At 38.0% G+C, this 24,960-nt stretch overlaps 1 protein-coding gene across 2 annotated transcripts in view; it reads right to left on the bottom strand.

The window, feature by feature from the left end:
• Positions 1 to 24,960, bottom strand: part of CACNA2D3 (calcium voltage-gated channel auxiliary subunit alpha2delta 3) — a 1,005,807-nt gene that overhangs the window by 84,589 nt on the left and 896,258 nt on the right. For both annotated transcript variants that reach the window (XM_051978988.1, XM_051978997.1), the window contains 2 exons: positions 2,585 to 2,646; positions 1,454 to 1,498 (listed from right to left, as the gene is read on the bottom strand). In XM_051978988.1, coding sequence (XP_051834948.1) covers positions 1,454 to 1,498; positions 2,585 to 2,646 — 107 coding nt within the window. The remainder of the gene's footprint in view (positions 1 to 1,453; positions 1,499 to 2,584; positions 2,647 to 24,960) is intronic.

Here is a 24,960-nt window from a genome sequence, read left to right as displayed (position 1 = left end):
CTTTCCCTAGTTTTATGGTTAGTATTGAGTCAAGGCAGTTAGATCTCCAGTCAATCAGACTTGAGGTGAAATTCTGATTCTCACACTTATTATTTATGAGGAAAGGGGAAGGAAACATGCATTTGCCAGTCTATGATGTACACATGATCTCATTCAATCCTCAATAACAAGACTACGATGTAGATCTTATTATGATACTATTTCATAGATGAAGAAACTGAGGAAAACATAAATTAAGTGACTTGTTCAGGGTCACCCAGCTGCTAGGTGTCTGAGGAGGGATTCATATTCTAGTCTTTGTCACTTCAGGCTCTAACCATTGTACTACTTAGCAGTTTTTATGGGACTACAAACAAGATTTCCTGAAAGCCTCAGTTTCCTTATTTATAAATGAGAATTAATATAATAGTACTTAAATCTCAAGATTGTTGGAAGGCTTAAGTGAAATGATATCTGGGAAGTGCTTTAAGCTTCCTCCCAAAATTTAAAGTCTAGCAAATTATAAGCTTATTGAGGGCAGGATCTTTTTTTTTTTTTTTAATGCCTTTTTATTTCCAGGTCAGTACCAGTGGTTAGAAGGTGTTTAATAAATGCTTAAGGAATTGAATTGAAAATGCTATGTAAATATCTATTATTGTTGTTGTTGTTATTATTATTATTATTAAAATATAATTGTTGACCCATAAAGTAGGAATTATTGCTGAGCTGAAAAAGAGGCTTCCGAGGATGTCATTTCTATGCGGCTGTTGATATCGAAATATGAGGCAGAAGAGCTGGGGACAGGAGTGACCTTGGCCTTAGTTGGCTTCTGGTCACCTGATGGGCTAAGTCCTTTGTTTTGAAAGCCCACTTCCAGGAACAAACCTCCTTTCCCAGCACCAGAATGTCAACACTGCCGCCTGCTGGACATAGGAAGCACAGCAAGAGCTCAGAAGAAAAACCTCAAAAATGAGATTCTCAGTTCCTTGATGATCAGGGAGCTGACTCCTTGGAAGGATTCCCAGGAAGACTTCCAGGCAGTCTGGAATCTCCCCACCCCCACCCCAGTGAAATGGAAGCTCCTCAAAGGCAGGGACTATACAACTTGGGTCTCGTCTTTAACTCAACATTTATTATTCACCTATTCAGGTGCCAGGAAATGTGCTAAGAGCTGAATACGATCTCTCCTCCCCTTAAAAATTAATAAAAATCCCTCAACAAAGCAAACATTGCCCTTAGAAAAATTACAGGGCCGGTGTTTAAAACAGTACTTGGCACATAGGAGGTGCTTAATAAATGCTTTTAAATTCGCTTAATTTTAATCTTATAAAACCCTCAAAATCTTGCACCCAAACTGAGCCACCTCCAACTCTCATTTCGAACTTCAGTTCCAACTTCTGACTCAGGACTGATGACTACCACCACTCCTATTGTCCAGGACACAAGGAGAAGGATTGGAGGAGAAAAGACTTACCTCATCATCACAGCTAATGGAGCATCTGCCATCCAGAGAGGCACACTGTAAAGGGAGAAACAAGAGGAAAACATGTCACTTGGTGGTTCTCCAGGCTGGCTCAGAAGTCATTTGATAGGGGCTGCAAGAGTGTAAGATTGTTTAAGACCCTGCAGGGAGAGCCTCTCTCCGGCTGAATTCTGCCCTCTTCCCAGATCTCTCTGATCTCTGTAACCGAACAGGAAGCAATGTCTTCAGTCAGATTTTGATAGAAATACAACTCTCAGTTTTCTGTCTCTGAGGGAAGTTTCAATGGGAACGGTGTTTTCTATTTCCATGTCCTTAACTTATGTTTAATACTTCTTTTCAGTTCATTCTTGTATACCCAGGTTCCCTACTAATGTCACCCTGAACAAGTCTCGGACCCTCAGTTTCCTCATCTGTAAAATGAGTTGATTGGACTAGATTTCCTTGGATATCTTTCTAGTCATATTTGTAGAAAATGTTGACATTTCTGGCCTATCTGTACTTTCAAAACCTTGAGATTTCAAAATCTTGTCATTCCTATTTTCTATTCTCAGAAACAGAAATGCTGTCAATGCAATTTAGGACTTTTCTTATTTTTAAAGGCAAAGAAAGCCAGAGGATGAGAGCAGCTAGGGTTTCTAATCACTAAATTAAAGCCGTATATTTGGACATGAGAGAATAACTAAAAGAAGTATTCATCTTGACATTTTTATAAAGGTTAAGGTTCAGAAAGCACTTTCCATGTTGTTGTTGTATTTAGTTAGAAAAGTTGAAGAAACATGTTCTCCAGATCTTAAGGAGATGAGGAGAAAGTCACGTGGGAAATACACTAGCTTATCTGACATGGAAGCCACCCGCAAACAGGAATGTTTAAGGAGTCCTTCCCATTTGGAAGGACATAATTTGTAGCCAGCTGCCATGATATTGCCCACAATGCACAGTTTTATATTCTGACTAATCTTTATCTCATGCAGTGAAAAGAAAGGGAAACTCAGCTCCTTGTAGTTTGGGGTTTTGCAAACATTCATTTCGAAATCTGGCACTTCTCTCACTCGGTAGACCCAAATGAGAACACCTGTATAATAACAGAGCTGTTAATGCCTCAATATACTGATTATAACTTACCTGTCTGCTGGCAGTCCAGAACTTCCGCTGGAAAAATTCGAGTTTCATCTGAATGCCTACAGCTGGTACAAATTATAAATAAAACAAAGCATTACAAACCTTTTTACACAATTATCTGAGATTATCATAGAAAATTGCCCATCCCAGCATGGTAAAATGCTTCTATTCAGGCAACAACAGAGAAGAGAAACATGAAAATGATGATTATGGGAGGGATGTCTAGTGAGAGGGAGGGATTTATCATCTTCTGAGTAGGAAATTTTCACATTCCTGGAATTCAAAGGGCTCCTTGGGGGTAGAACAGACTGAGGATGGAGCAGATGGCCTTTCACGAGACAGAATCCGAGAGGGTGCCTCCAATACACACTCCTACTGGTTTACTGGTTTTGGAAGGCAGAGTGGGCAGTAGGGATAGTATATATCTGTCAGATAAAGTTTCTTGAATTTTTAGGTTAAATGGTAATAAAATATCTCGATTTTTTTTTGGGGGGGAATTAGGATCTAACCCAATCTTTGGGCCATTTGCTTAATGCGCAGAGGTATAGTCTTTGATATTTGATAATAAGGCTTTTTCATTTGTATCCCCAGCACCTAACCTAGTGACTATCACATAATAGGTGTTTAGCAAGTGCTTATGGATTACTTCAATGGGAAGTGCACATGACAAAACCCAAGATTTAATCAATAACCTCAATAAATATTATTATGCTTCAGTCATTGAGGTAGGCATTAGGCATACAGGGAAAAAGTGAAATCATCTCTGCCCTGAAAGAGCTTACATTCTAATGGGAGCCAACATATATAATATAATATATAAATACAAGGTAGTTATGGAAAGGACTGAAAATCAGTTCTTTTTGACCAACACTTCCCTTTTCTTTTTTTTTTTTATCCCAGAATTACAGTCTCTTGTAAATCTCATTGGCTGTTCTTTTTTTTTTTTTTATAATAACTTTATATTGACAGAATCCATGCCAGGGTAATTTTTTTTTACAACATTATCCCTTGCACTTGCTTCTGTTCCGATTTTTCCCCTCCCTCCCTCCACCCCCTCCCCTAGATGGCAAGCAATCCTTTATATGTTAGATATGCAAAACTTCCCTTTTCAATATCTTGACCAAGTGGTCAACATAACTGAGGCGAGACCTCTCCAGTGATGAGGATTTCCGTCATTTCCAAGGTGTCCCATTCTGCATCTGAATGATGCTAACTATTAAAAAATTTTCAATCTACTGGAACTCCCAATAGGTACCGACTGGTCCTACCAGTGCAAGTACAACCTACTGGAACTACAAGACCGTCACTCCATTCACCATTTTAAATCCCCTCCATTCCGCAGACACAATTCATTTCTTTGTGCCTGAGGATCCTAAAAAAACAAAGAAAATTCACTACCAGCAAATGGATCCCCTCAAATAGACAACTTTCTCATATTTCCATTCTTTGCTGGGGTCACAATCTCACCACTAGAGAAATCCCTCTAGCAAGTCGTCTGTTTGTCCCATCCATTTTTTCTCTGCTGTGTGAATATTGTTCATATTCTGCTATCAATCTTCCATGGGAAATCAATTCCAAGTGCAAGGGACCTGGGTTCGGACATTCTTAATCTTTTTTATTTGTGTGTCCAAGAACCTATGGGCCCTTTTTCAAAATCATGGTTGTCAGGTTTTTTAATGCATAAAATAAAACACCAGATGACAAAGGCAAAGTCACATTTTGAAAATATTTGAAAAGTATTGAAGTATAGCTGCACTTTTCTTCCTCATCTAAGTTAATGGACCCTCTGAAATCTATCCATCAGCAGTCTGTGAACCCTAGGTTAAGGACCTGTGGAACAGGGCATTTAGCATTCCATGAGAACCAAGGCAGCTTTATTCTTCCCTCCCCTCACTCTCATATTGATGACAGGTTAGACTATCTCCTTTTCTGATCTGACATTATCTGTATCGTGCCTTTGACACTAAGTCTTGAATCTAGGTAATTGCTGGATATATGCTGCAGCGTCCCTGGTCCAACTGTGCCTCTTTCTATTCCCCATCAAATGGTTAGACGTTTTGTGTCTTTGGTGGTTGTGGTGTTCCATGAGTCACAGCCAAAGAGTATCATTCAAAGACTACAGTTTGCCTCTGTCATGTAGGATGTTCTGTGCAGAATTCAAGTGAAAAAAAGAAGTTTCCCTACAGATGTTGCTTTTGGGGGGATGCTCAAGCCCAAGGGGAGTCTTCAGAAAGATTTGAAAGACATTGATCTAACAAAAATGTCCAATCATCAAATAGCTGAAGGACACCAATCCATATTGTGGCATGTTTATTCCTAAATAAAGGGTGAAAGACACTGATCTGGGTCCTGAATGTAAAAAGAGGAGAAAAATAGATGGAAGTGTATTTGGGAAATGATACGGCAATTCTAAAAATCCCTAGCTAAACGCTAAACTCAACTGGCATTAAAATACATCTTCCAAATAAACTGCACTAATACTACCCATTACTAAAGATTTAGCAGTCAGACCACTGATCTCCCTTTCTTCAATTCAGCAAATACCATTTGTTCTTTTTCTTTAATTCAGCACGCATCTACAGAGCACCTCCTCAAAAGTTCAGGGCTGAAGATAGGTTACTTATGTTGTTAAATGTTAACCAGAAAAGCCCTTGGAGTACCATGTTCTCCAATCCAAGGGCGGTTCTTTATCTTTTATCAAACATCATCTTACCAAATGACTACATGCTGGCACCAATGAGGATGGAAGGCCCTCCAGCCATGTTGGGCAGGAGCCACTTTCAAGGAAACCCCTTGGCTAGTACCTCATCTGGTTTCCACCTGGCTTAATTAAAAGACAAACTGCCCTGGTCACACTCCCTGAGACTCCATGCGCTTGAAACAAAAGGCTTCAAACATTATTTTCCTTCCCTAAGGAAGAGAGGATTCTAAAAGAAAACCAAGTTGGAAGCAGAAGATCAGCTGGGTTTGCTAATGTTCCCATGGTTTTTATAATATATTTAGAGGGAAAATAACTACATTGTCTTGCAGATGCTCTTGTCCAGCCTGGGGAGAATACCATACCTAACTGAAGCCACCTGAAGAATGGACAGTGACAGATATGTTAAGATGAGACCTGGGATCATAGGGCTATATAACTCTAAGGGAAGAAGGTCATAAAATCCAACCCTCTTTTTTACAGATTAGGAAACTAAGGCCCATAGAGATTGTCATGTATCCCTTCAAAACAGCCTACTGCTAGTATGATTTGAACCTCCGATGCCAGAATTAATGCTCTTGCCACTACAATCCATTTTTGAAGCTCAGTTTCCCCTTTTGGAAAATGAGGATGATGAGAGAATCCATCTGACGAGAGAGGTAAGATTTAAAAGCCGAATGAACTACAAATAGATGCAATTCTTATCAATATATGGCTGGAATAAAGACCTCAGAAATCACTCAGAAAATTTCTTGAAGTTCTCAGATCCATAATACCCAAGGAAAAGTCCAACAGATGTTCCTTCCAGGGGATATTTTTGGTCTTGATGTCATTGAGCTTTCCTTAAGATATTTCCATCAGTGATTCTGTTTGGGGTTCTCTAAAGTCTTATATTCCATCAGCTAAAAGCTCCCTTCCTTCCCTTCATCCTCCCCTTCTAGTTCCTGTTCCTACCCCTAATGAACCTCACTAATGAAGCTTTTCCTTCTTCCCTGTTTATGCTTCCACATACTTGGAGGCTGTTATCATCTGCCCCGTTGCTCACTGCTTACCCAGCTCCACACGGGCCTTTCATCTTTCTCCATGAGTCAATCCCTCCATGCCATTAATCATTTTTGTTGCTCGTCTCTGATCTCTCTCCAAAATGCCTACATCCTTTTGGTCTGGGTGCCCCGTAACTACATGCAGCGTTCCAGGTGCTTTTGGTCCATAGAGTGAGGCTGTTTCCAGAGCACCAGACCCCTTCCCTCCACCAAATAAAACTGGCTGCAATCATCCCATTTTTTCCTCTTTGGCCATTCCCATGCTCTCCATTCCTCCTCTGCCAATGCCATCAACAGCACCCTACCCTGATCCCAAAGGCACAGTCTGACTTTTGGGTGCTTTCCCCTTGAAAAGTCTCTATGACAAAAGCAATCCCATATGGTACAATGATTACAATTGTTATAGCAACTTAATGACTATAACAGACTGCAGCAGGTTTGCTTTGAAATTATGAAAGGGATCTTCTAGCTCAAAAACCTTTAATGGCTCCCTATTGTCCTTAGGAAAAATAGAAACCTGTTATGAGATAATGCATGCAAAGTTTTCAAAACATCAATGCATTATACAAATGCTATAATTTTTGTTATTTTTATAATCATTTTAGAATGTAAAGCCTACCAGACTCTGATTCCAGCTGACCTTCCTAATCCATTTTCATGGTTTCCCTGTATGTGCTCAAGGTCAAACTGGACTCCTATATATTTTCTGATTTCAGCATGCTATGTCCTGCTTCTGTACATTTATAAACCTTTCTTTGTGACAAATACCTGTTATCCTCCTTCCTCTCAAAAAATCTTCTCTCTAATTCACTTAACTAATGTGCTCTTCCACTCAAAAAAGTCTAGCAAATTCCCATCCCAGTTCCTGCTCACTCCTCTCAAGCCTGATGTTATTTCTTACTCTTTCCACATTTATAGGGCATTTTCTCTGGATTTCTCCTTTTCCATCAATGCCCTTGACCTAATATCATATTCACTTGTGTCCGTCATTCCCTTCCATTCTACTCAACCGATGCAAGACTTTATATGCCTGATCAATCCAAAAGCATTTCTTAAATGCCTTCTAATATAAGTATAAAAAATGGAATAACCTGTATTCATAGAAGTTTATTTCTTGATTAAAAAGTAACAAGTACACATAAAAATATAATGATACAGTTAAGAAATATATGGTAGTTATGTTAGATTTTAAAGGAAGACATTTATAATTGGGGAGATCAGTAAGGACTTTGGTAGAAGATGATACTTGAGATTCATCTATAAGGAAAAGAATGACTCTATGAGGCAGAATAAGATACATATGTATTCCCAATATGAAGAACAGAGAATATAAGGGCATAGAGATGGAACATCCAGTGGCTTGCGTGCATAAAGCAAAGACAGGGTCTATTTGCCTGCATCATATAGTACGGGAGACTGAACAAAGTCCAATAAATCTGAAAAGGTAAGTTGGTGACCCAATGTGCAGAATTTTGAAGGCTCAACAGTGAAGTTTGTATTTTGTCATAGAGACATTGGAGTAACTAAGTAGGGCAGTGGTGTAATTAGGGAGAGATATTACTTTGGCAGCTGTATGTAGGATGGATTGAAGGAGCGGGAGCCTCCAGGCAGGGAAAACAATCTGGAGGATACTGCAATAGTCCAGGCAAGACATGAGTAGGACCTGATCTAAGGGAACAGCTATATAAAAATAGAGAAGAGGCTGGATTTGAGAATTGATATGGAAGTATAAATGGTAAGATTTGACAACTGATTTGATATGGGGAAGTGACAAATTGCTAAGACCACTGAGGTGGAATTAATGAGAATTCTGAGATTTTCAATCTGGGAGACTGTAAGCATAGTGATACTTTTCCCAGAAATAGGAAAGTTTGAAAAAGTCTGAGAGGAAAGATAATCAGTTCCATTTTGGATGTGTCCATTGGACAATTAGTAATATGGAAAATCTAAGGAGAAATTCATGTTAAACACAGAGCTAAAGAACAGTGACCTAGAGATGACAATTAAACCCTTTAAGAGTTAATGAGGTTACCAAAGGAGAAGTCCTAGTTATAAGGGAGAAGAGAAGATTATTTAGGAAGCAATCTTGACACCTCCTGCCTAATTTAGTGACTTGCATATAGATATGCTCAAGAAACTTTGGGGGTAAGAGAAATTACCTTGAAAATAGCAAAAATAAGAGTATTGAAAATAACCTTATCTCAAATTTAATGACAATGAATGGGAAACTCATTTTTCATCTTCAAATACAAAATGTCATTTTAATTCATACCTATTCTTTTTTAGAAAAAGGGGTATTTCATAGGACCTTTTCCTTGTCTTTGTCTTAACCTTTGTCAATATTTTATACAAGATAACTCATCATGAGACATGTTGTTTGGGTCTTTATACCAGGTTTCATTACATAGGGCTATTCTGCCTCCAACTAACCTTACTACTGAGCCAGAGATCATAGGATTGCCAGCCTTTCGAGGGATTTTGAAGCCATCTAGTCTATCCTACAGTTAAGAGATGTCACATAGTCATCTGCTTAACTAATTCAGAGCAAAATAGCTACTATTTGTATGATATAATGACTTCAAAAACATGAGAAATCAGCAGCATATTATATATCCCATCTAGTACCTCCATGATATTATCTATCCTCATGAAATTACAAATGGTCTCTTGATATTGTGTTTCCTTGGATACTCTGAGATTTGAGTATGAAAGACATAGATAATTCCTGCAACAACTCAAATGACAGCTAGTTTTTGATATCTTCTCCTATGTGACCCTTCTCAGGACTCATCCCATCCCATCTCTATTCAATCCATGAAATCATAGTCCAAACATCAAAATTCATTCCCACCTATTGTAGTATCCTCCCTCTGACACAATCTGGCTATTTGACTTTGGAAAAATCACTTAGCCTCTCATGGTCCAGAAAGTTACTGAGTTGAAAGAAGTTGCATTCATAGAATGACTTCCTCATAAAGAACTACCTATAACAGTGAAGGCTTAAGTCTAATAAAAAATCTAGAATGACAAAAAATGCAAACATGAAATAGGGCCTTAACTATTAGAGCTGAATAAAACTCAAGGCTGGGACTCTCTTTCACCCCAAGATGTTTCTTGTACATGATTATTCCATAAGAATCATTCATTGGAGTGCCACTAAATGGCGAAGCAAGAATACAAGTGCAGCTCCCAAAGGCTATCTAACTTACTTTCCAAGGAGAGAGTCTATAGGGATATAATATAAAATATATCCAAATAGCTTTGCATAAATGTTATTAGGCAAGCAGGATAAATTTGACGATATCAATACAAAGCATGCTGGTAGAGGATCACGGCTTATGACTGTAGACGAGATACACCTGCATATCTCAATCCATTTAGACCCTTTGGTTTTCTTAGTCTACTTTGGAAGTTCTCTCCACCAAATGTAGATCTTAACCCCTTACTAACTTGCAGTCTAAGTAAGTTGCCTGAGATTTCTCAAGGGACACAAAAATATTTTTTGTTCATCATCATCATCATCATCACCATGAACAAGACTCTCATCATCTACCAAATATAACTGGAGTGAGTCACCCTTGGTTGGAGCTTAAGAAACAGTCAGAATCCAAAAATGGAAATAAAAGGATCTTCGTGGACAATGTCCATATGAACTCAGCTGAGAAGAAGAATCAAACAGATGGCTGAAGCATAAAGATTTGTTTATGGAAAATGGAGTAGTTATGCTAGTGATTCAGGAGCAGAACTTTTCTGCAGGAGATTACAGAAAGCTTATCTTTAAGAAGCCTGGTATCATTGATTAATGAAGATCAAACATGGAAATAGAACACCACAACAATTTAGACCTCATCAAAAAGTGATCAAGATGTGGTCTCCTGGTTAGAATTCTCCATCAAAAGCTCACTATTTTTGACGTGCAATAAATTTCCACATGACAGACCGAAATTAATATAAGCTTGAGAACCTAAGCAATAAATTACTGGGACTGGATCATTATCAAAGGCAGAATTTTTGCCCACAATCACTCAGACATAATGTTGATTTCTAAAAACAAAACAAAACAAAACAAAACAACAACAACAACAACAAAACAACCTACATTTTCATTTTAATATAGACATATAACATTTAAAGTAGATTTAACTGTACTAAAGACTCAGAATCCCAAGTTAGATAAAATGAATAGTTTTCAGAATATAGAGGCCAAGCAGAAAAAAACCCCTAACTCTGTGGGAACAGAATTATCCCCTCATCTTATCTGCTATTAGAATTGTTCCAATGATGCTTCCAGAGAACCTGTGAAATGGGAACTTAACATTTTAGTACATCTATTCTATTGCAAAAAAGTCACTTTATCAACCTAAATAAGAATCTAGAATACATGAACTATGAATATTTAATGGCAAGACAGATATCTATTTGACAAAATAGTTTCCTGGTTGACCAAAGAGGAAACTGAGGCTCAGAAGGCCAGGGTGAGAATTAGCATGCCATTGTGGTAAAAGGCAGCCATATCATGGATATCATTCTAGATTTAAAGTCAAAAAGGTTTGTGTTCAAATTCTACCTCTAACAATTATAAGAGGTAAGTCTGACCATAGATTTCTCACTGAATCGCTCTGAGTCTCGGTTCCTTTGTCTTTAAAATGTCAACAAGACTAGTTGCAGCATCTTCATCACAAGGTGGTTGTGAGGCTAAAATGAAATAATTTATATTAAGTGTCTCATGTGTTATATTGTATATGAAGAATCTTAAATGTATTAAATGCATGTTAATTGTCAGGATAGTTTTATGTGATAGAGCCCAGTACTGTAAGACTCCACCTACTACACAACACTGTTTCCATTACCCAGACTCTTTAGACTTAACTACTCCTCTCACGTGACGTGACTGAATTGTGGCGAACATTTTGGTCAACTTGAATCCTTTGGAGGAAATGACTATAATAACACCACCTGAATTCCTCATCTCTCTTCAGGCATGCTGACCTAGTCCGAGCCCACAGTAGAATGTCCCCAATGGGCCCCAGGCACAGTGCAAATCTGCCACATCCTTGGTTCCAGAGGTTGAGACGGAAAAATGTACTCTGGGAAAACCCCCGGCGTTCCATGAGTGGAGAACGCCAGTCCCATTGAGAATTGGGCATCTGCAATTCAACAATCCCCAAACTGGTGGAAACACAAGCTATTAGGCGAACATCCGGGGAAGAGGACTGCGATCTCTCTAAGTTCCAAGGCTCCCTTTAGAACTGGGCCAACTACCAGGAGATGGCGAGAGCGAGTCTGATTGAGGTATGCAAGCCTTAAATTCGATCAGCTTTGCCAGTGTAGGAGGGTTTGGCTTTGCAAAGGGAAGTAGATAATTAGCTTGAGAAACACACAAAGACTGAATGCAATACAGGCAATGTGGCTCCCACCACTAAGATGTATTTATTTTGCTTTATAAAATTGGAGAATACAAATTACATTTCCAGTGCCGTTATATTCAAATGCATTCAAGATGCAATCATGCATGCATTTCATATCACGCTAATGGACATGCATCCCTGTGTAATACGAAACTCACAATATAATAATGTTACGTATAAAATTAGAAATCAAATACCATTTTCATATTGTATTCATTTAGAAATAAATTTTTTGTGGGTTATGTCTCAACTTGCAACATGCCCTAGGAGCCCAAATCCAGTTTGTAAAGAGCATACGACATGCATCGCACGCACATACAACATGCATGAAGGGCTGGCCCACAACAATGAGCACTGATCCTAATGCTATCAGTGAAGAAGGCCCCAGAACACAGTGAAATCCATATTCTCTTTGGAGGGGAGGACCTAGGCCGGATTCTCAAGTTGGACATTTATTCCCTGGTGCCTTTGGACAGGTCAGAAGCTCTCTAATCCTGACTCTTTTCCTCTTCAAAATGAAAGGACTTGATTAGAACAGTTATTCTCAGAGTCTGGCCTGGAGGATCCTAACTGTCTCTGAGACCCTTGTAGGAAGTACATGAAGTCAAAACTCCTTTTATAATAATACTAAATCATTTTAATTCCTTTTTATTAAAGTTTTTTTTTAATTTTCAAAACATATGCAGGGATAATTTTTCAACATTGACCCATGCATAGTCTTGTATTCCAAATTTTCCCCTTCTTCCTCCCATCCTCTCCCCTAGATGGCAAGCAATCTAATATATATCATACATGTTAAAATATATGTTAAATCCAATATATGTGAACATATTTATACAATTATTTTGCTACACAAGAAAAATCAGATCAAAAAGGAAAGAAAATGAGTAAGAAAACAAAATGCAAATGAACAACAATAAAAAGAGTGAGAATGTTATGGTATGATTCACACTCAGTCTCTTTCTGGGTGTAGATGGCTCTCTTCATCACAAGATCATTGAAATTGTCCTCAATCATCTCGTCGATTGATAAGAGTCATGTCCACCAAAATTGATCATTGTATAATATTGTTATTGCTGTGTACAATGACCTCCCAAGAACCATTTCAATTTCTAATAAAGTACAATTTATTAGAGAAAACCCACATGAACAAAAGCATGTTAGGAGTACAAAAGAACTTTTTGAGACCCCAAAATCCAAGAACTACTGGACTAGGATTTTAGGACAATAGATTCAAATTTGAAATGAATTTGAGGAACCATTATGAAGAAAAATGGTGCCTGGAAAGGTAATAGTTTGTGCAAGGTTACATAGGTTACAAGCAGTGGGACTGAAGTCCTCTTCCAGTTCCTCTGTCTCCCATATCTGTTACTCTTTTCCCTCTACCATAGCATCTCTCAGATTATCTCTATGGTTTCTTCTGGTTCAAAAGCTCCAATTCTGATAGCAACAGTTCTGTGATAGCAACCACAGTCATACTAATCAGCCATCCCATTTTAACAATGAAGTAACTTAACCAAAATTTGACTTATCTCAGTGAACTTCTGGAGGGAGGATACAGTTTGTAAACCAAGGAGTAAATACAAAGTTATCTTAAAATAATGTTAAGAGACAATAATAATAAAGGAAAGGGAATGGTCAAAACAACCTTTCTATAGGAGGTAGTTCCCATGTTGGTTTAAAGAAAGCAAAGGATTCACCCAGGCTGTGGTAAGGAGGAAGTATATTTCTTAAAATATCCTAAAGATGCTTAAGGATTTTAGAAGTGCTTTTACAGGGACACTGTCCACAAACTGATTCAATCAGAACTATGGGTAGGATTCTTGAACCATATGGTGGGTAAGGCCATTCATAATGTACAGGAGAATCGGAAAAAGTAGGGAAATGTCAATCACATAGATACAATTCCCTACAAGGAGATAGATTGGGATCTTAAAGCCTATACAAGATGGCAGACTGGAAGAAACTAAAGTTATTGAAATGTATAAATGTGTTCCTTATTACCATGAATGAAAAAGATGGACATAGATTTGAAATCTGCACAAGCAATTACATTAAATTCAATAGATATTTATTTAGAGTGTTCTTTGTATCAGATACCTTGCTAGATGGCTAGACACATACACAGATATTGAAAAGAGAATCTCCTTGCTGGGAAGAAAGGGAAAGGGCTCTACCTGAGAGTGAGAAGGATGAGATGCAACCCTTATACACATAAGAGATCATAAAGTACAAATAAGGCCATTTCAAGAAAACATGTTAATTAATTTTGAGGCAATAATAAAAGTGAGTCTTATAGTGGTGCCATCCCTTTGTTAGGAAACAGTCCAGTAGTAAAAGAGGGGAAGGTGTCTAAGTTGATCAAAATTCACATTAACTTAAGGAAAATATATAGATATGGATAGCTATCTAGACAGATACATATAGATAGATATGCAGAGATATATAGAAAGAAAGAAAGAAAGAAAGAAAGAAAGAAAGAAAGAAAGAAAGAAAGAAAGAAAGAAAGAAAGAAAGAAAGAAAGAAAGAAAGAAAGGAAAGAAGGAAGAAAGAGATAGATGATAGAGACATAGAGTACCTGCTATGAAAAACTCAAAGACAAAACGAAATTATTCTCAACCACAAGGTGCATATATTCTTGCCCCAAACACATCATTACAATGTGCCGATACAATGTGACAAAACTAGGAAGCTTTATAACTTTGTAAATCATCCAACCCACAAATTATTTTGAGAGCTTATTTTTCCTCCCTCCCTCCCCCAACATTCGTAAAGAAGCCAAACAAAGAAAACCAGCATCCTTTGCTACAGGCCATTCTCCTATCACTCAATCATATTTGCTGAGGCAAGCAGCTATTTGGAATAGCTTAGCACCCTGTTAATAGCTAACACTCTGTCCCCAAACCCCTTTTGCCAGCACACAATGAAAACCAGTTTCTGGAGTCCTTAACGTTCAATTTACTTCCTACCCCATGATAATCTTTGAGTCGAAGAGAAGAGACTGATAGTACCAAGGATTATAATAAAACCAGCCACATTTTGATACCAACTGGCCTGAATGAAGGGTCAAATAGAATAGCGGCGGTCCAAGGAACATTTGTTTAAATGTTTGCTTCTTGTTTGTTTGCTGAAGGGTTTAATTAGACATGGAAAAAACCATGTGTCCAAATGTCACTTCATCGAAATTTTTACATCTAAGCAGGACGTTAGAAAGAAGTTGGTTAGTCGGGTGTATGGAGAGAAAGAAAGAACTTGGCCTTCTTTAAGACAAACAGGGAATGGATCCCAGCGAGCCACTAATGTCCAGTATAAATGGCTTACCATGTGAGTAACAATTTAAAACCATAATATGACTTATGACATAACTCATCTGTTAAACATTTCATCTGAAGACTTTAATGAATTGCACGATGGAATGTTGGACGAAAAAGACAATTGAAATCCTGGGACTAATTTCGGCAAAACTTAGAACATCGTATCCCCATGAAGATGAGAGAAACAAGGCAGCTGTCTTTCTGTTTCCTTCGGTGTCAGGCTGGCAAATTGTAATGTTTTCTTCAAAGATTATAAAGGAGGAAGAAAGATCAGAAACAACCACTTTTGGGGGGAAAAAAGCATCAGATCAAAGCACTATTTGGTTATTTTAATCTTGGTAAAGCCGGGACATTAATCTCCCAGGTACAATATTATTTCAGCAATAAAAAATGTAACAGCAGCACAAATGTAGTTCACATTTTAGCTTATGTGGGGTGAGGAAATGCAGTGATAAAAGGAGGGGCTTTTAAATATAACCCCTAACAGATTACATATTTCACTTCTGAAGTATTCCCTGAGGTACCATGGGGGTAATCTTTCTTTTACATGCTTTTCAATAACAAAGAGTTCCATGATATATTTCAGTGGTGAAAGATGAGGAGAGAAAACATAGCTCCCATTATCACTTGATGGCAATGCAATAGCAGAAAAGTTTCTTTGAAGCATCACAGGTCTATTTTAATCAGCAACCATGTTGGCTACTGATGGCTGTCATTGTGGACCCAACTTGGTGCCTGTCTGGCTCTCTTTCCCTAGCCCCATCCATTCCAAAGCGGTCACCTATAGGTGAAGTATAATAAATGATAGTTGCAGCTGCCTCCCACATTTGGGGTTTGAGCAATTGGACTGAATCTCAAGGCTCAAAAGAGATTGAGGATCTAAGGAATGGAATAGCAATTTTCTGCCCACCCTTACTTTTTTTTTCCCCTTTCCTCAAACCCTGAGGAAAATCTAAAGCATTTCTCCAGATCTCATCTCAAAAAGCCTATATTCCCCAGGCTTTCCAAGGTCATTGGAAGTAGCCTAGGGCATTTCTTGGTCAGAGCATTTCACTTTGACAGAGCCATTCAAATCCTATACTACAAAAAGGGGTTTAATATCATTATATGCTTATATTCCAAGCCCTTCAACTTCACAGAATTTAAAACAAAATGTTTAACCTCAAGCTTTTTTTTTTAATTTTGTTTTTATATTTTGACCCAAGTTATATGACATAGATATCCATTAAAAAGGTTATAAGTTTCAAAATGACCACGCCAACATTAATCATTTCTTTTAGGACTTCTTCTCTAAGTAATGGTTACCAAAGAAACCAGGGTGAAATTTTGGAGGAAAAAAAAGTCCCCAAATATGTTAGTGTTTGTAATAGAAAGGCCCCTTTATATTCCTAGCACCATAACTCCTCCTTGACTATTTCATTCTAGACAACTCCCAAGTATCCATGACTGACTAGCTAATTCACAAACTAGATGACACTGGTCAGATTTTTTATCCCAGAATGGCTTGCTCTGCCACCACCCAAGATGCCTGGAAGTCTCTGATCTTCACTGTCACTTTTTGGTCTGAGAAAAATTAAGGTTTTTTTTTTTAATAATCATCTTAAATATGCAATTTAAATCAAGCTGAAAAGTATTCATTATGTGTTTATTATATATCAGATGATTTATATCTATATTTATCTATCTATATATGCAAATATGTATCTGTATATATAGTACATAAATATATATATGTGTATATATGTACATGAACATACATGTGTTTATATGCATATATACGTATATATACATATATACATACATATATATATATACACACACATATATATATAAACTATCAGTGTGTGTATAAAAATAGTCTCATTTCTCAAGGTGTTTACATTCTACTAGATAATAGGCACAAAAGGAAGAAATCCCCCCCAAAAAAAATAAAAAAGTGGTTCTTTGTGACCCGACTAGGGAGTTCACATACTCAGGGAGAATTTGGTCATGGCCAGAAATGTTAAGGAGACCTAGAAGGATCTAAAAGACTCATCTTGCTGGTTCCAGATACTAGTTATGTGATCCTAAGCAAACCACTTAACTCTGTTTGCCTCAGTTTCCTGATTTGCAAAATGAACTGAAGAAGGAAATGACCAACCACTCTAATATCTTTGCCAAGAAAACCCCAATAAGAATAAGAGTAACAAAGACTAAGAAAGCAAGGCTGGAGCAGGCTCCTGTTTTTCTATAAAACACCACCATATAATGGGGACCAGAATTATATTCCACCCTTTGAGCAATCTGTGGGGACTCAGGTAGATTTAATTTGTCAGTCCTGGTTTGTATCAGTCAGGCTATTTCCAATGAAAATGAGATAGTATTCAATCTAGGTTCCCTTAGTTTATGTGGATAACTGCCCCCACATAATCCAAAAACAAGATTCACTTTGGGCTGTGGATTAACTGGATTGGCTGTTAACCAAGATTCAATAAGTCAGGAAAAAGCTGAGTTTCTCCATCTTTCTGAGCCACTTTGTCAGTCTCTAAGGCCTGAGGAATGAGAGGTTAAAACCAACTGTGGAAATGAGTTCAAACTCTCTAGTTTGTCATAAGGATCACAGGGAAATGTAGCCAAAATGAAGCACTTAGTTCATCCTTTCTCTGATAAAAAATTTCAGTCTGGTGAGCCTCCATCATTGACTTGACACTTTGCTGAGAAGATGAGGAAGGAAACTAATGCAAAATCTCTTTCATATATCCATTCCACTTTGTTGTCTTGGTAACCTGGCTGTTACCTCCTATAAGGAAAGCAGGAATATTTAATCTCATACGACCCTCACTAGGATTGCTTCATGAGATGTTATTCCTTCAGGCCACTGGTTACTTCATCAGTTCTCAGGCAGAGAAACATATAGGCAAAAAGCAGCTTTAAAACAGGAGAACAGGGAATATATCAGACATTACATTTGGGCAGAGTTAGAAACACATAAAATATCATAGTAATCGGTTAATGAGTAGAGTTTGCCTGGAATCTTCCAAACTGAACTATAAAGGGCTTAAATACACACACACACATACACACACACACGAAAGAGAGAGAGAGAGAGAGAGAGAGAGAGAGAGAGAGAGAGAGATAAAGAGAGAGAGAGAGAGATTGTGATTGATTAAACTAGATTCAAGGAAAGTAACTACAATATAGTATAAATGATGGCAGAGAAGCCCAGAACTTCACAGAAAACCACATCTGAGTAGAGTCAGCAATGAAGTCAACGGTTTCAGAACATAGACACACACACACACACACACACACACAAAACATATGCTACATATACCAGAACACACACACCACATGTATGAATGATCGCACTCATTAAATACATAAAGGGAATCAAACATCTTAATGACAGGAGCTAAATCTGGTCTCCTAGGTATCATAGCATTAGGTGTGTGACTACAATAGGGTTCCAGGTGACTACACTTTATTCAAAAGGTCATCATGGTTCATAGGGAGGCCATTTCAGTTGGTTCTGTTTTCCTTTTCAAGAACAGTTTGAGGGCTAGTATAGATAGACTAAAATGATTCATTGGCAAATTATGCTCAAGATGAGGGGAGATAAAGTAAGATAATATCTTGCCACTCTTGATTGGGTCAATTGACTAGACAACCAAAGGCACTAACCAAACCTCACAGATCCAATTTTGAGGCCTATTCCAAGGATCCTGAAACATCAAGAGAAAGGCTGTATGGGAGGTCCATGTCCTTGGAGAAGGACAAATCCCATCAACTTTTCCTGAAAAGGCTAGAGGATTAAGTTTGGAAACTCTAGGCCATGAAGCTGGATGTAGTTTTCTGGAGAAAAATTCTAAAATTCTAAAGAAATTCTAAAATCTACTTTGACGTGGATGATTTAATGAACATTGAGAAAGAAAGCAAGGATGACAAAGAATAACCATAATTTTATCAAGGACGTATTTCCCAGGTTAAGCTAATTTCCTTTTTTGACAGGATCACTAGCTAAGGGGAATATTGAAAGACATAGTTTATATACATTTTAGCAAAGCATTGATATGGTGTCAAATGCTACTGTACTGGTAAATGTGGAGACATATTGACTAGAATATAAGAAATGGAGGCGTATTTGGTACAGGTTGTATGTCTAGATTTAGTGGAGTCATTAATGGTTTAGTGTTACTTTGGAAGGAGGTATATGTAGGGAAATTCCCAAAGGATCTGCTATCTGTTTAATGATTTTATTGATGGCTTGGATAAAGCTACATTTATCAAATTTGGAGATGACAAAAGATGGAAGAGATAAATTAGGTTGCAAAAAAAAAAAACTTAACAAGATTAGATAGATCAAGCCATATCCAGGAATAAGATTAAATGTACAGCCTTCCACTTGGGCTCAAAAAAGCAATTGCACAAGTACACAAGGGAAATTTTGTGGCTAGAAGATGTATATCTGAAAAAATCTGTGGGTTTTAGAGGCCTGTAAACACAACATGAGTCAATAGTGAAATATGGCAGCCCCAACACAGGTCTGCTGTCAGACTGCATCCAGAGGTTCTATGTTTAGGACTAAGGAGATAACAGTCTCACTGTGCTCTTTCCTCATCAGATCACACCTAAGAGTGAGGGATTGGGTTCACTTCCCTGTGAGAGAAATTAGGAAGGACATTGACAAGTCAAGCTAGTAGGCATGTTGATGAGCCTTGAGATCAAGTGACAAAAGGACCACCTGAAGACAATCGGAATATTTAGCCTGGAACACATGACAGGTTAGTATTTTCCGTATTTGAAAGTTATCTTACAGAAATCAGTGAACTTACAAATCTTTAGCAAACACATATGTATTGGGCACTGTGCTAAATGCAGGGGATGGAAATACAAAGAATCAATCAATATCTACTTGCAGGGAACTGCAATTCAACTAGGTAGTCAATGAGGGAATAGAGAAATAGAAAGTGCACACATTTAAATGAATAGAAACATCTATTTATATATTTACCCTGAAGGAAGGAAGATGCTGTAACGCAAAAGTGAGGTGAGAGTATATTCCATTAGGGATAAGGGAAAGGACAGGGGCAAGGAGACTAAAAATGGAATGTCTTACGTGACAGAGAGATGGGAATTATATTTGATTGGTCCCACAGGAAAGAGCTCACTTGTTCTTTAAGAACAACTAACTAACTAAATCCACATTGTCACTCACCCCTTTGCTAATGTTGTTGCCAAAGTGAACTTCTAAGAGATCATGATTTGAAGGAGATATGGTAGCAGCTGTGGAACTCCCACTGTTGGGTTCGGCTGGCCAGATGGGCAAGAACCTACTATATATAGGACATTTAGATGGGGAAGTGGATGGAGGTTTGCACTTGAAGTGAAGATGACCTGAGTTCATACTTCTTCAGACTGCCTATGCGATGCTGGGTAAGTAACTTTCTCCATTCAACTGTAATATAGGGGTAATAATAATAATATACCTACTTTAGAGGGTTTTGGTGAAAATCAAATAAGAGAACATATGTAAAGAACTCCGTATATGTTACTACAATTACTCCTACTACTAATACTACCATCACCACCACTACTGCTACAACTACTACTACCACCCCCCAACCCTACCACTAATATTACTACAACTACTGCTGCTGCTGCTGCTGCTGCTACTATTACTACTTCTACTTCTACTACTACTACTGCTACTACTACTACTTCTACTACTACTGCTACTGCTACTACTTCTATTACTACTACTACTGCTGCTACTGCTACTACTACTACTTCTACTACTACTACTGCTACTGCTACTACTTCTACTACTACTGCTACTGCTACTGCTACTACTTCTACTACTACTGCTACTGCTGCTACTGCTACTAGTATTACTACTACTACTAAAACTACTACTACTATGCTACTACGACTACTTCTACTACTACCACTGCTACTGCTACTACTATTGCTGCTGCTGCTACTACTACTACTGCTACTCTAGACTCATCCATGTTTTGTCCCAAATCATATTATCTTCTGATAATATCTGCCTCAGTCATGCCTTTTTACTTTTTAGTCTGGGAACTTTCTTTTGCAAAAGTTGTCTCATTACTGTATTACCCCAACAGCAGAAAGGCACACGAAGAAGCTGACAGGAAAGATTTAGGAAGTTTGCACTTTATGGAATCCTAATGGAAAGCTTGATAACATTAGAATATAAGGTTCTAGAGGTGATTTTTAAAAATTCTTTGTATTAGTATTTCTCTGCTCATCATGGCTTCTGGTACAAAGCTTTTTGTGACAAATGCATTTTTTATTCACTTATTCAATCAATTAATATATCTTATTCTCTCACATTTCACACATCTAGACAGTTTTCTTTCTTCCTCCTGTCATCCCCCTGTTCTTAATGCCTGCTCGGGCTGCTATAACAACTTCTCACTGGATAGTTTTACATCTATTCACTCCTTCTTCTCATCCATCCCTCACACTGTTGCCTACAATCTTCATTTTTCTTTGCATTTAGAGTCAGAGTATACCGACAAATGGGTAATTCATATTTTCTTTGTTCAAGAAAGAGTGTGTGTGTGTGTGTGTGATTATTCTGGTCACACAATTCTCTAGTGCCATCCAAGCAGCTGCCTAAATTTGGGGGCCACTGACATGGTGGCAGTAGTGGCTTGGCCAGCTATGTATGTCAAATTTAGACAGCATCACTGGCCCACCACCAGGCATAGCTGCCCCCTGGCCATTCTGAAACTTAATTCTGAATCAAACACCTGGGTGGCAGATGTGTGCAGCTGCAATGGCCATGGGCCATGTAGTCCTGCTGAGATGCCGAACACATGGCTGTACTGAATGCGTAGGGGAAGAAGGAGGGGGGAGAAGAGAAACCTCAGTTTGAAGGGCAGAGAAATGTCTCCAATGTAATTAAGTCTCTTCCACTTTTTGAAGCGTCTAAAAACAAAAGCCCTGGAGCCTCTGTGGGATCCCATGGAGGGAGGCGGCTGCAGAAACAATCCAACAACCAACTCCATCATTTTGTTCTCTCAGGTAATTTCATTAGGCAGATTTGAGAGAAGGAAAAGCTATCTTCAACCATCAATTGCCGTTTCCCTCAAAGCATTCTGGGACACCTGATTTGCTTACTGGGAATGCTAGATCTGGTTTTGGAATATAGATCCACAGGCTAGGTACTTTTATTTCCCTTCCCTGCTCACAGTAGCAGCGTAATTGCCTTGCAGGTCTCTGTAGAATGGAGGCTAGCTGATGTGGGCCCTGTGAGGTTTCACTGCATTGCACTTTTTTAAAGGTACTCCTGGACCCCAGGGTCGTTATTACCCCAACAGCAGAGGGGCACATGAAGAAACAAGAGCTGATAAAAGGCCAAGAGAGCTGACCAGGAAGTCTTAGGAGGTCTGAGTTTAATGGGACCTAATGGAAATGCCCCTATGAGATAATTTTTGTCAAATACACTGCCCACTTTAAAGCATCACATGCACGTCCATCATAATCATCTCTTTAAGGTGATTCATACAGAAATGGTCCTGGGACAGGGTCCCTCTCTTATTCTTTTGAATTAAATGTTCTGTGGACAGTTGCCAACAGGGATAAAATAACTGCTTTTCCTAATTGAATAAAAGTATTGGGATGTGAGCTCATCCTCTGGGAGCTCCCTTAAAGCTTTTGTGAGACAATTCTGGGAGGAGACAAGACAGCAGGCTTGATGTACACCTTATCCTTTCTCCACAACATCTTGTTTTCTTCTTTTTGAATGCTTTCCATCCCATGTAGTTTGAAGATTGGAGTATTGGGGGATGTTGACATGATTCTTATATATAGATAGCAGTATTACTTTCTGATGAAGGCAGGCAACAATTAGACCAAAGACAGTGGCCAGATCACTATATAGTTTAGGTTTTCAAAGTATTTTGAGATTTATATTCATAATATGGGGATTTGTAACCTGTTAATCTTTGAGAAACAATAATCTTCCTCTGTGTAATTCTAGCCATAAAGTTGTGTGTTCAGTTGGGGCTAAAATTTTGACAACGGCCGCTATGTGTTCAAGTTTCTACAGATTTTCTGCATGATTTGCATTGATCATTACCTCTCAGGCCCTCAAGGATAAACTTTCTGTAATTTCTGCTAGAGGTGATCTGATCTTGAACTGCTCTTGTAAAATTTTCCATTTCTTCAAGAAGATCTGTCTGACTCAGCCATTTGTTTAAAACTTATTTGAGAGTATCATTAACTTCAGGTAAGGCTTTTTGAGCCCTTCTTCCTCTTCCTCTCCCATTCCTATTTTTCTTCTTCTTTTTAAATATTCTCCTTTTTTTTTTACAAAGAAGTTTTAGAGCAGGGACCAGACCTTGTAAGACAATATTATGAAGTGATCAGTTTGTCTCTTGGGTCGTTTCCAAGTTCGAGGTGCCCCCCTCACTGTATTCCCATACTCTTGCCCTCATTTTATTTTCTTTACTCACTATCAAAATTTGTTCTTAGATCCTTGGGATCGTAGACTATTTGAACCTCCAAAACCTTAGATATCATCTCATCATTTTTATCAATAATGAAACTGAGGGTCAAAGAAGATTAATGGTTTACCCAGAATCCCACAGCTATTTAGTATGACGATTTGGACCTTGGAAGAAGCATAAAGATAGTCTGATCCAACTTCGTTTTATAGAGGAGCAAATTGAGGCTTGGAGAGGGAAAAGGATTTCCTTAAAGGAGGAGGTAGTGGAATAAGCATTTATTAAGCACCTATTATTTGGCAGACATCTTATTAAGTACTTTACACATATGATCTCGTTTAATCCTCACAACAATCCTTTGAAGTAGATTCTATTATTATCCCCATTTAGTAAGTATCTGAGGCTAGATTTTCAGACCAATTGTCCTGACTCCTTAATGGCACATAGATAGCAAGCAGCAAAAGTGGGATGAGACGCTCCTTTGTAAGTCATAGTAGATCAGAGATACTTCTCTATAACCATCCAAGGAAGATGCAAGATGCATAATTGGAAACGGGTTCAGATCAGACCATTTATATAATGGCTTGGGGAGTCGTCTGGGATACTGTGACTCTGAAACAAAGAGAGTGGGTGGCTGATGGCACTCAAAATTGTATAAGATGTTATTAGACCATCAGAAAAAAAGAAAATAGCTGGTTTGCCATTGGTATTTCTGGAGATAAGCATTAAGTCCAGGTAAGACAAAGGGAAGAGAGTATAATGGTTATTATTCTCTATATGGGTCTGGGGCTGTATTTTGTGGTGGTTCAAATGATTAAAGAGAAAATATTAAAATGAAGGAGTGACACAATGATAATACCAATTATCTTTATTGGTATTAATGTTATTAGAGGTTTAACCAACAGCTACTTATCTAACTGAGTCAGATAAAATCACTGTTTCAAGAAAGTATAATGGGCTGATGAAAAGAACACAACATTTGTATTCAGAGGTGCTGATTGCAAATCCTTTTAATATCATATGATCTTGGGCAAGTTGTTTAATCTCTCTGGGCCTCAGTTTCCTCATTTGTAAAATGAAAGGGTTAGAGTAGATGGACTTTAACATCTTGTACAATTCTAAATCTATAATTCTTTGATTCTAGGATATAATCTGGTTTTGGGCATGAGCCTAGGCATGAGTCTCCCTGGAAATAATGAAGATTTCATTCAACCTTCAATGCTTCTAGGATCTGTGAGTGCTCTGGTGTTTTTACTCTCTCCCCTAAAATACCTTGTGATCTCTCTACATTTGGAAGATGGTCTTTCAACTAAAAGCTAAAAAAAATCATCCTCCTGTAGTCTACCTAATGATTATTCTTGAATGACAATCACTATAACTCAAAGCTTTTTCTACTTGGTAAAATCTTTCTAAACATTAAGTTAACTTTAGTGAGCTCTGAGTGTGCAGTAATATAAAA

Source organism: Antechinus flavipes, chromosome 1 (assembly GCF_016432865.1).
Source record: "Antechinus flavipes isolate AdamAnt ecotype Samford, QLD, Australia chromosome 1, AdamAnt_v2, whole genome shotgun sequence".
NCBI lineage: Eukaryota > Metazoa > Chordata > Mammalia > Dasyuromorphia > Dasyuridae > Antechinus > Antechinus flavipes.
This window is presented reverse-complemented; position numbering and strand designations above follow the sequence as displayed.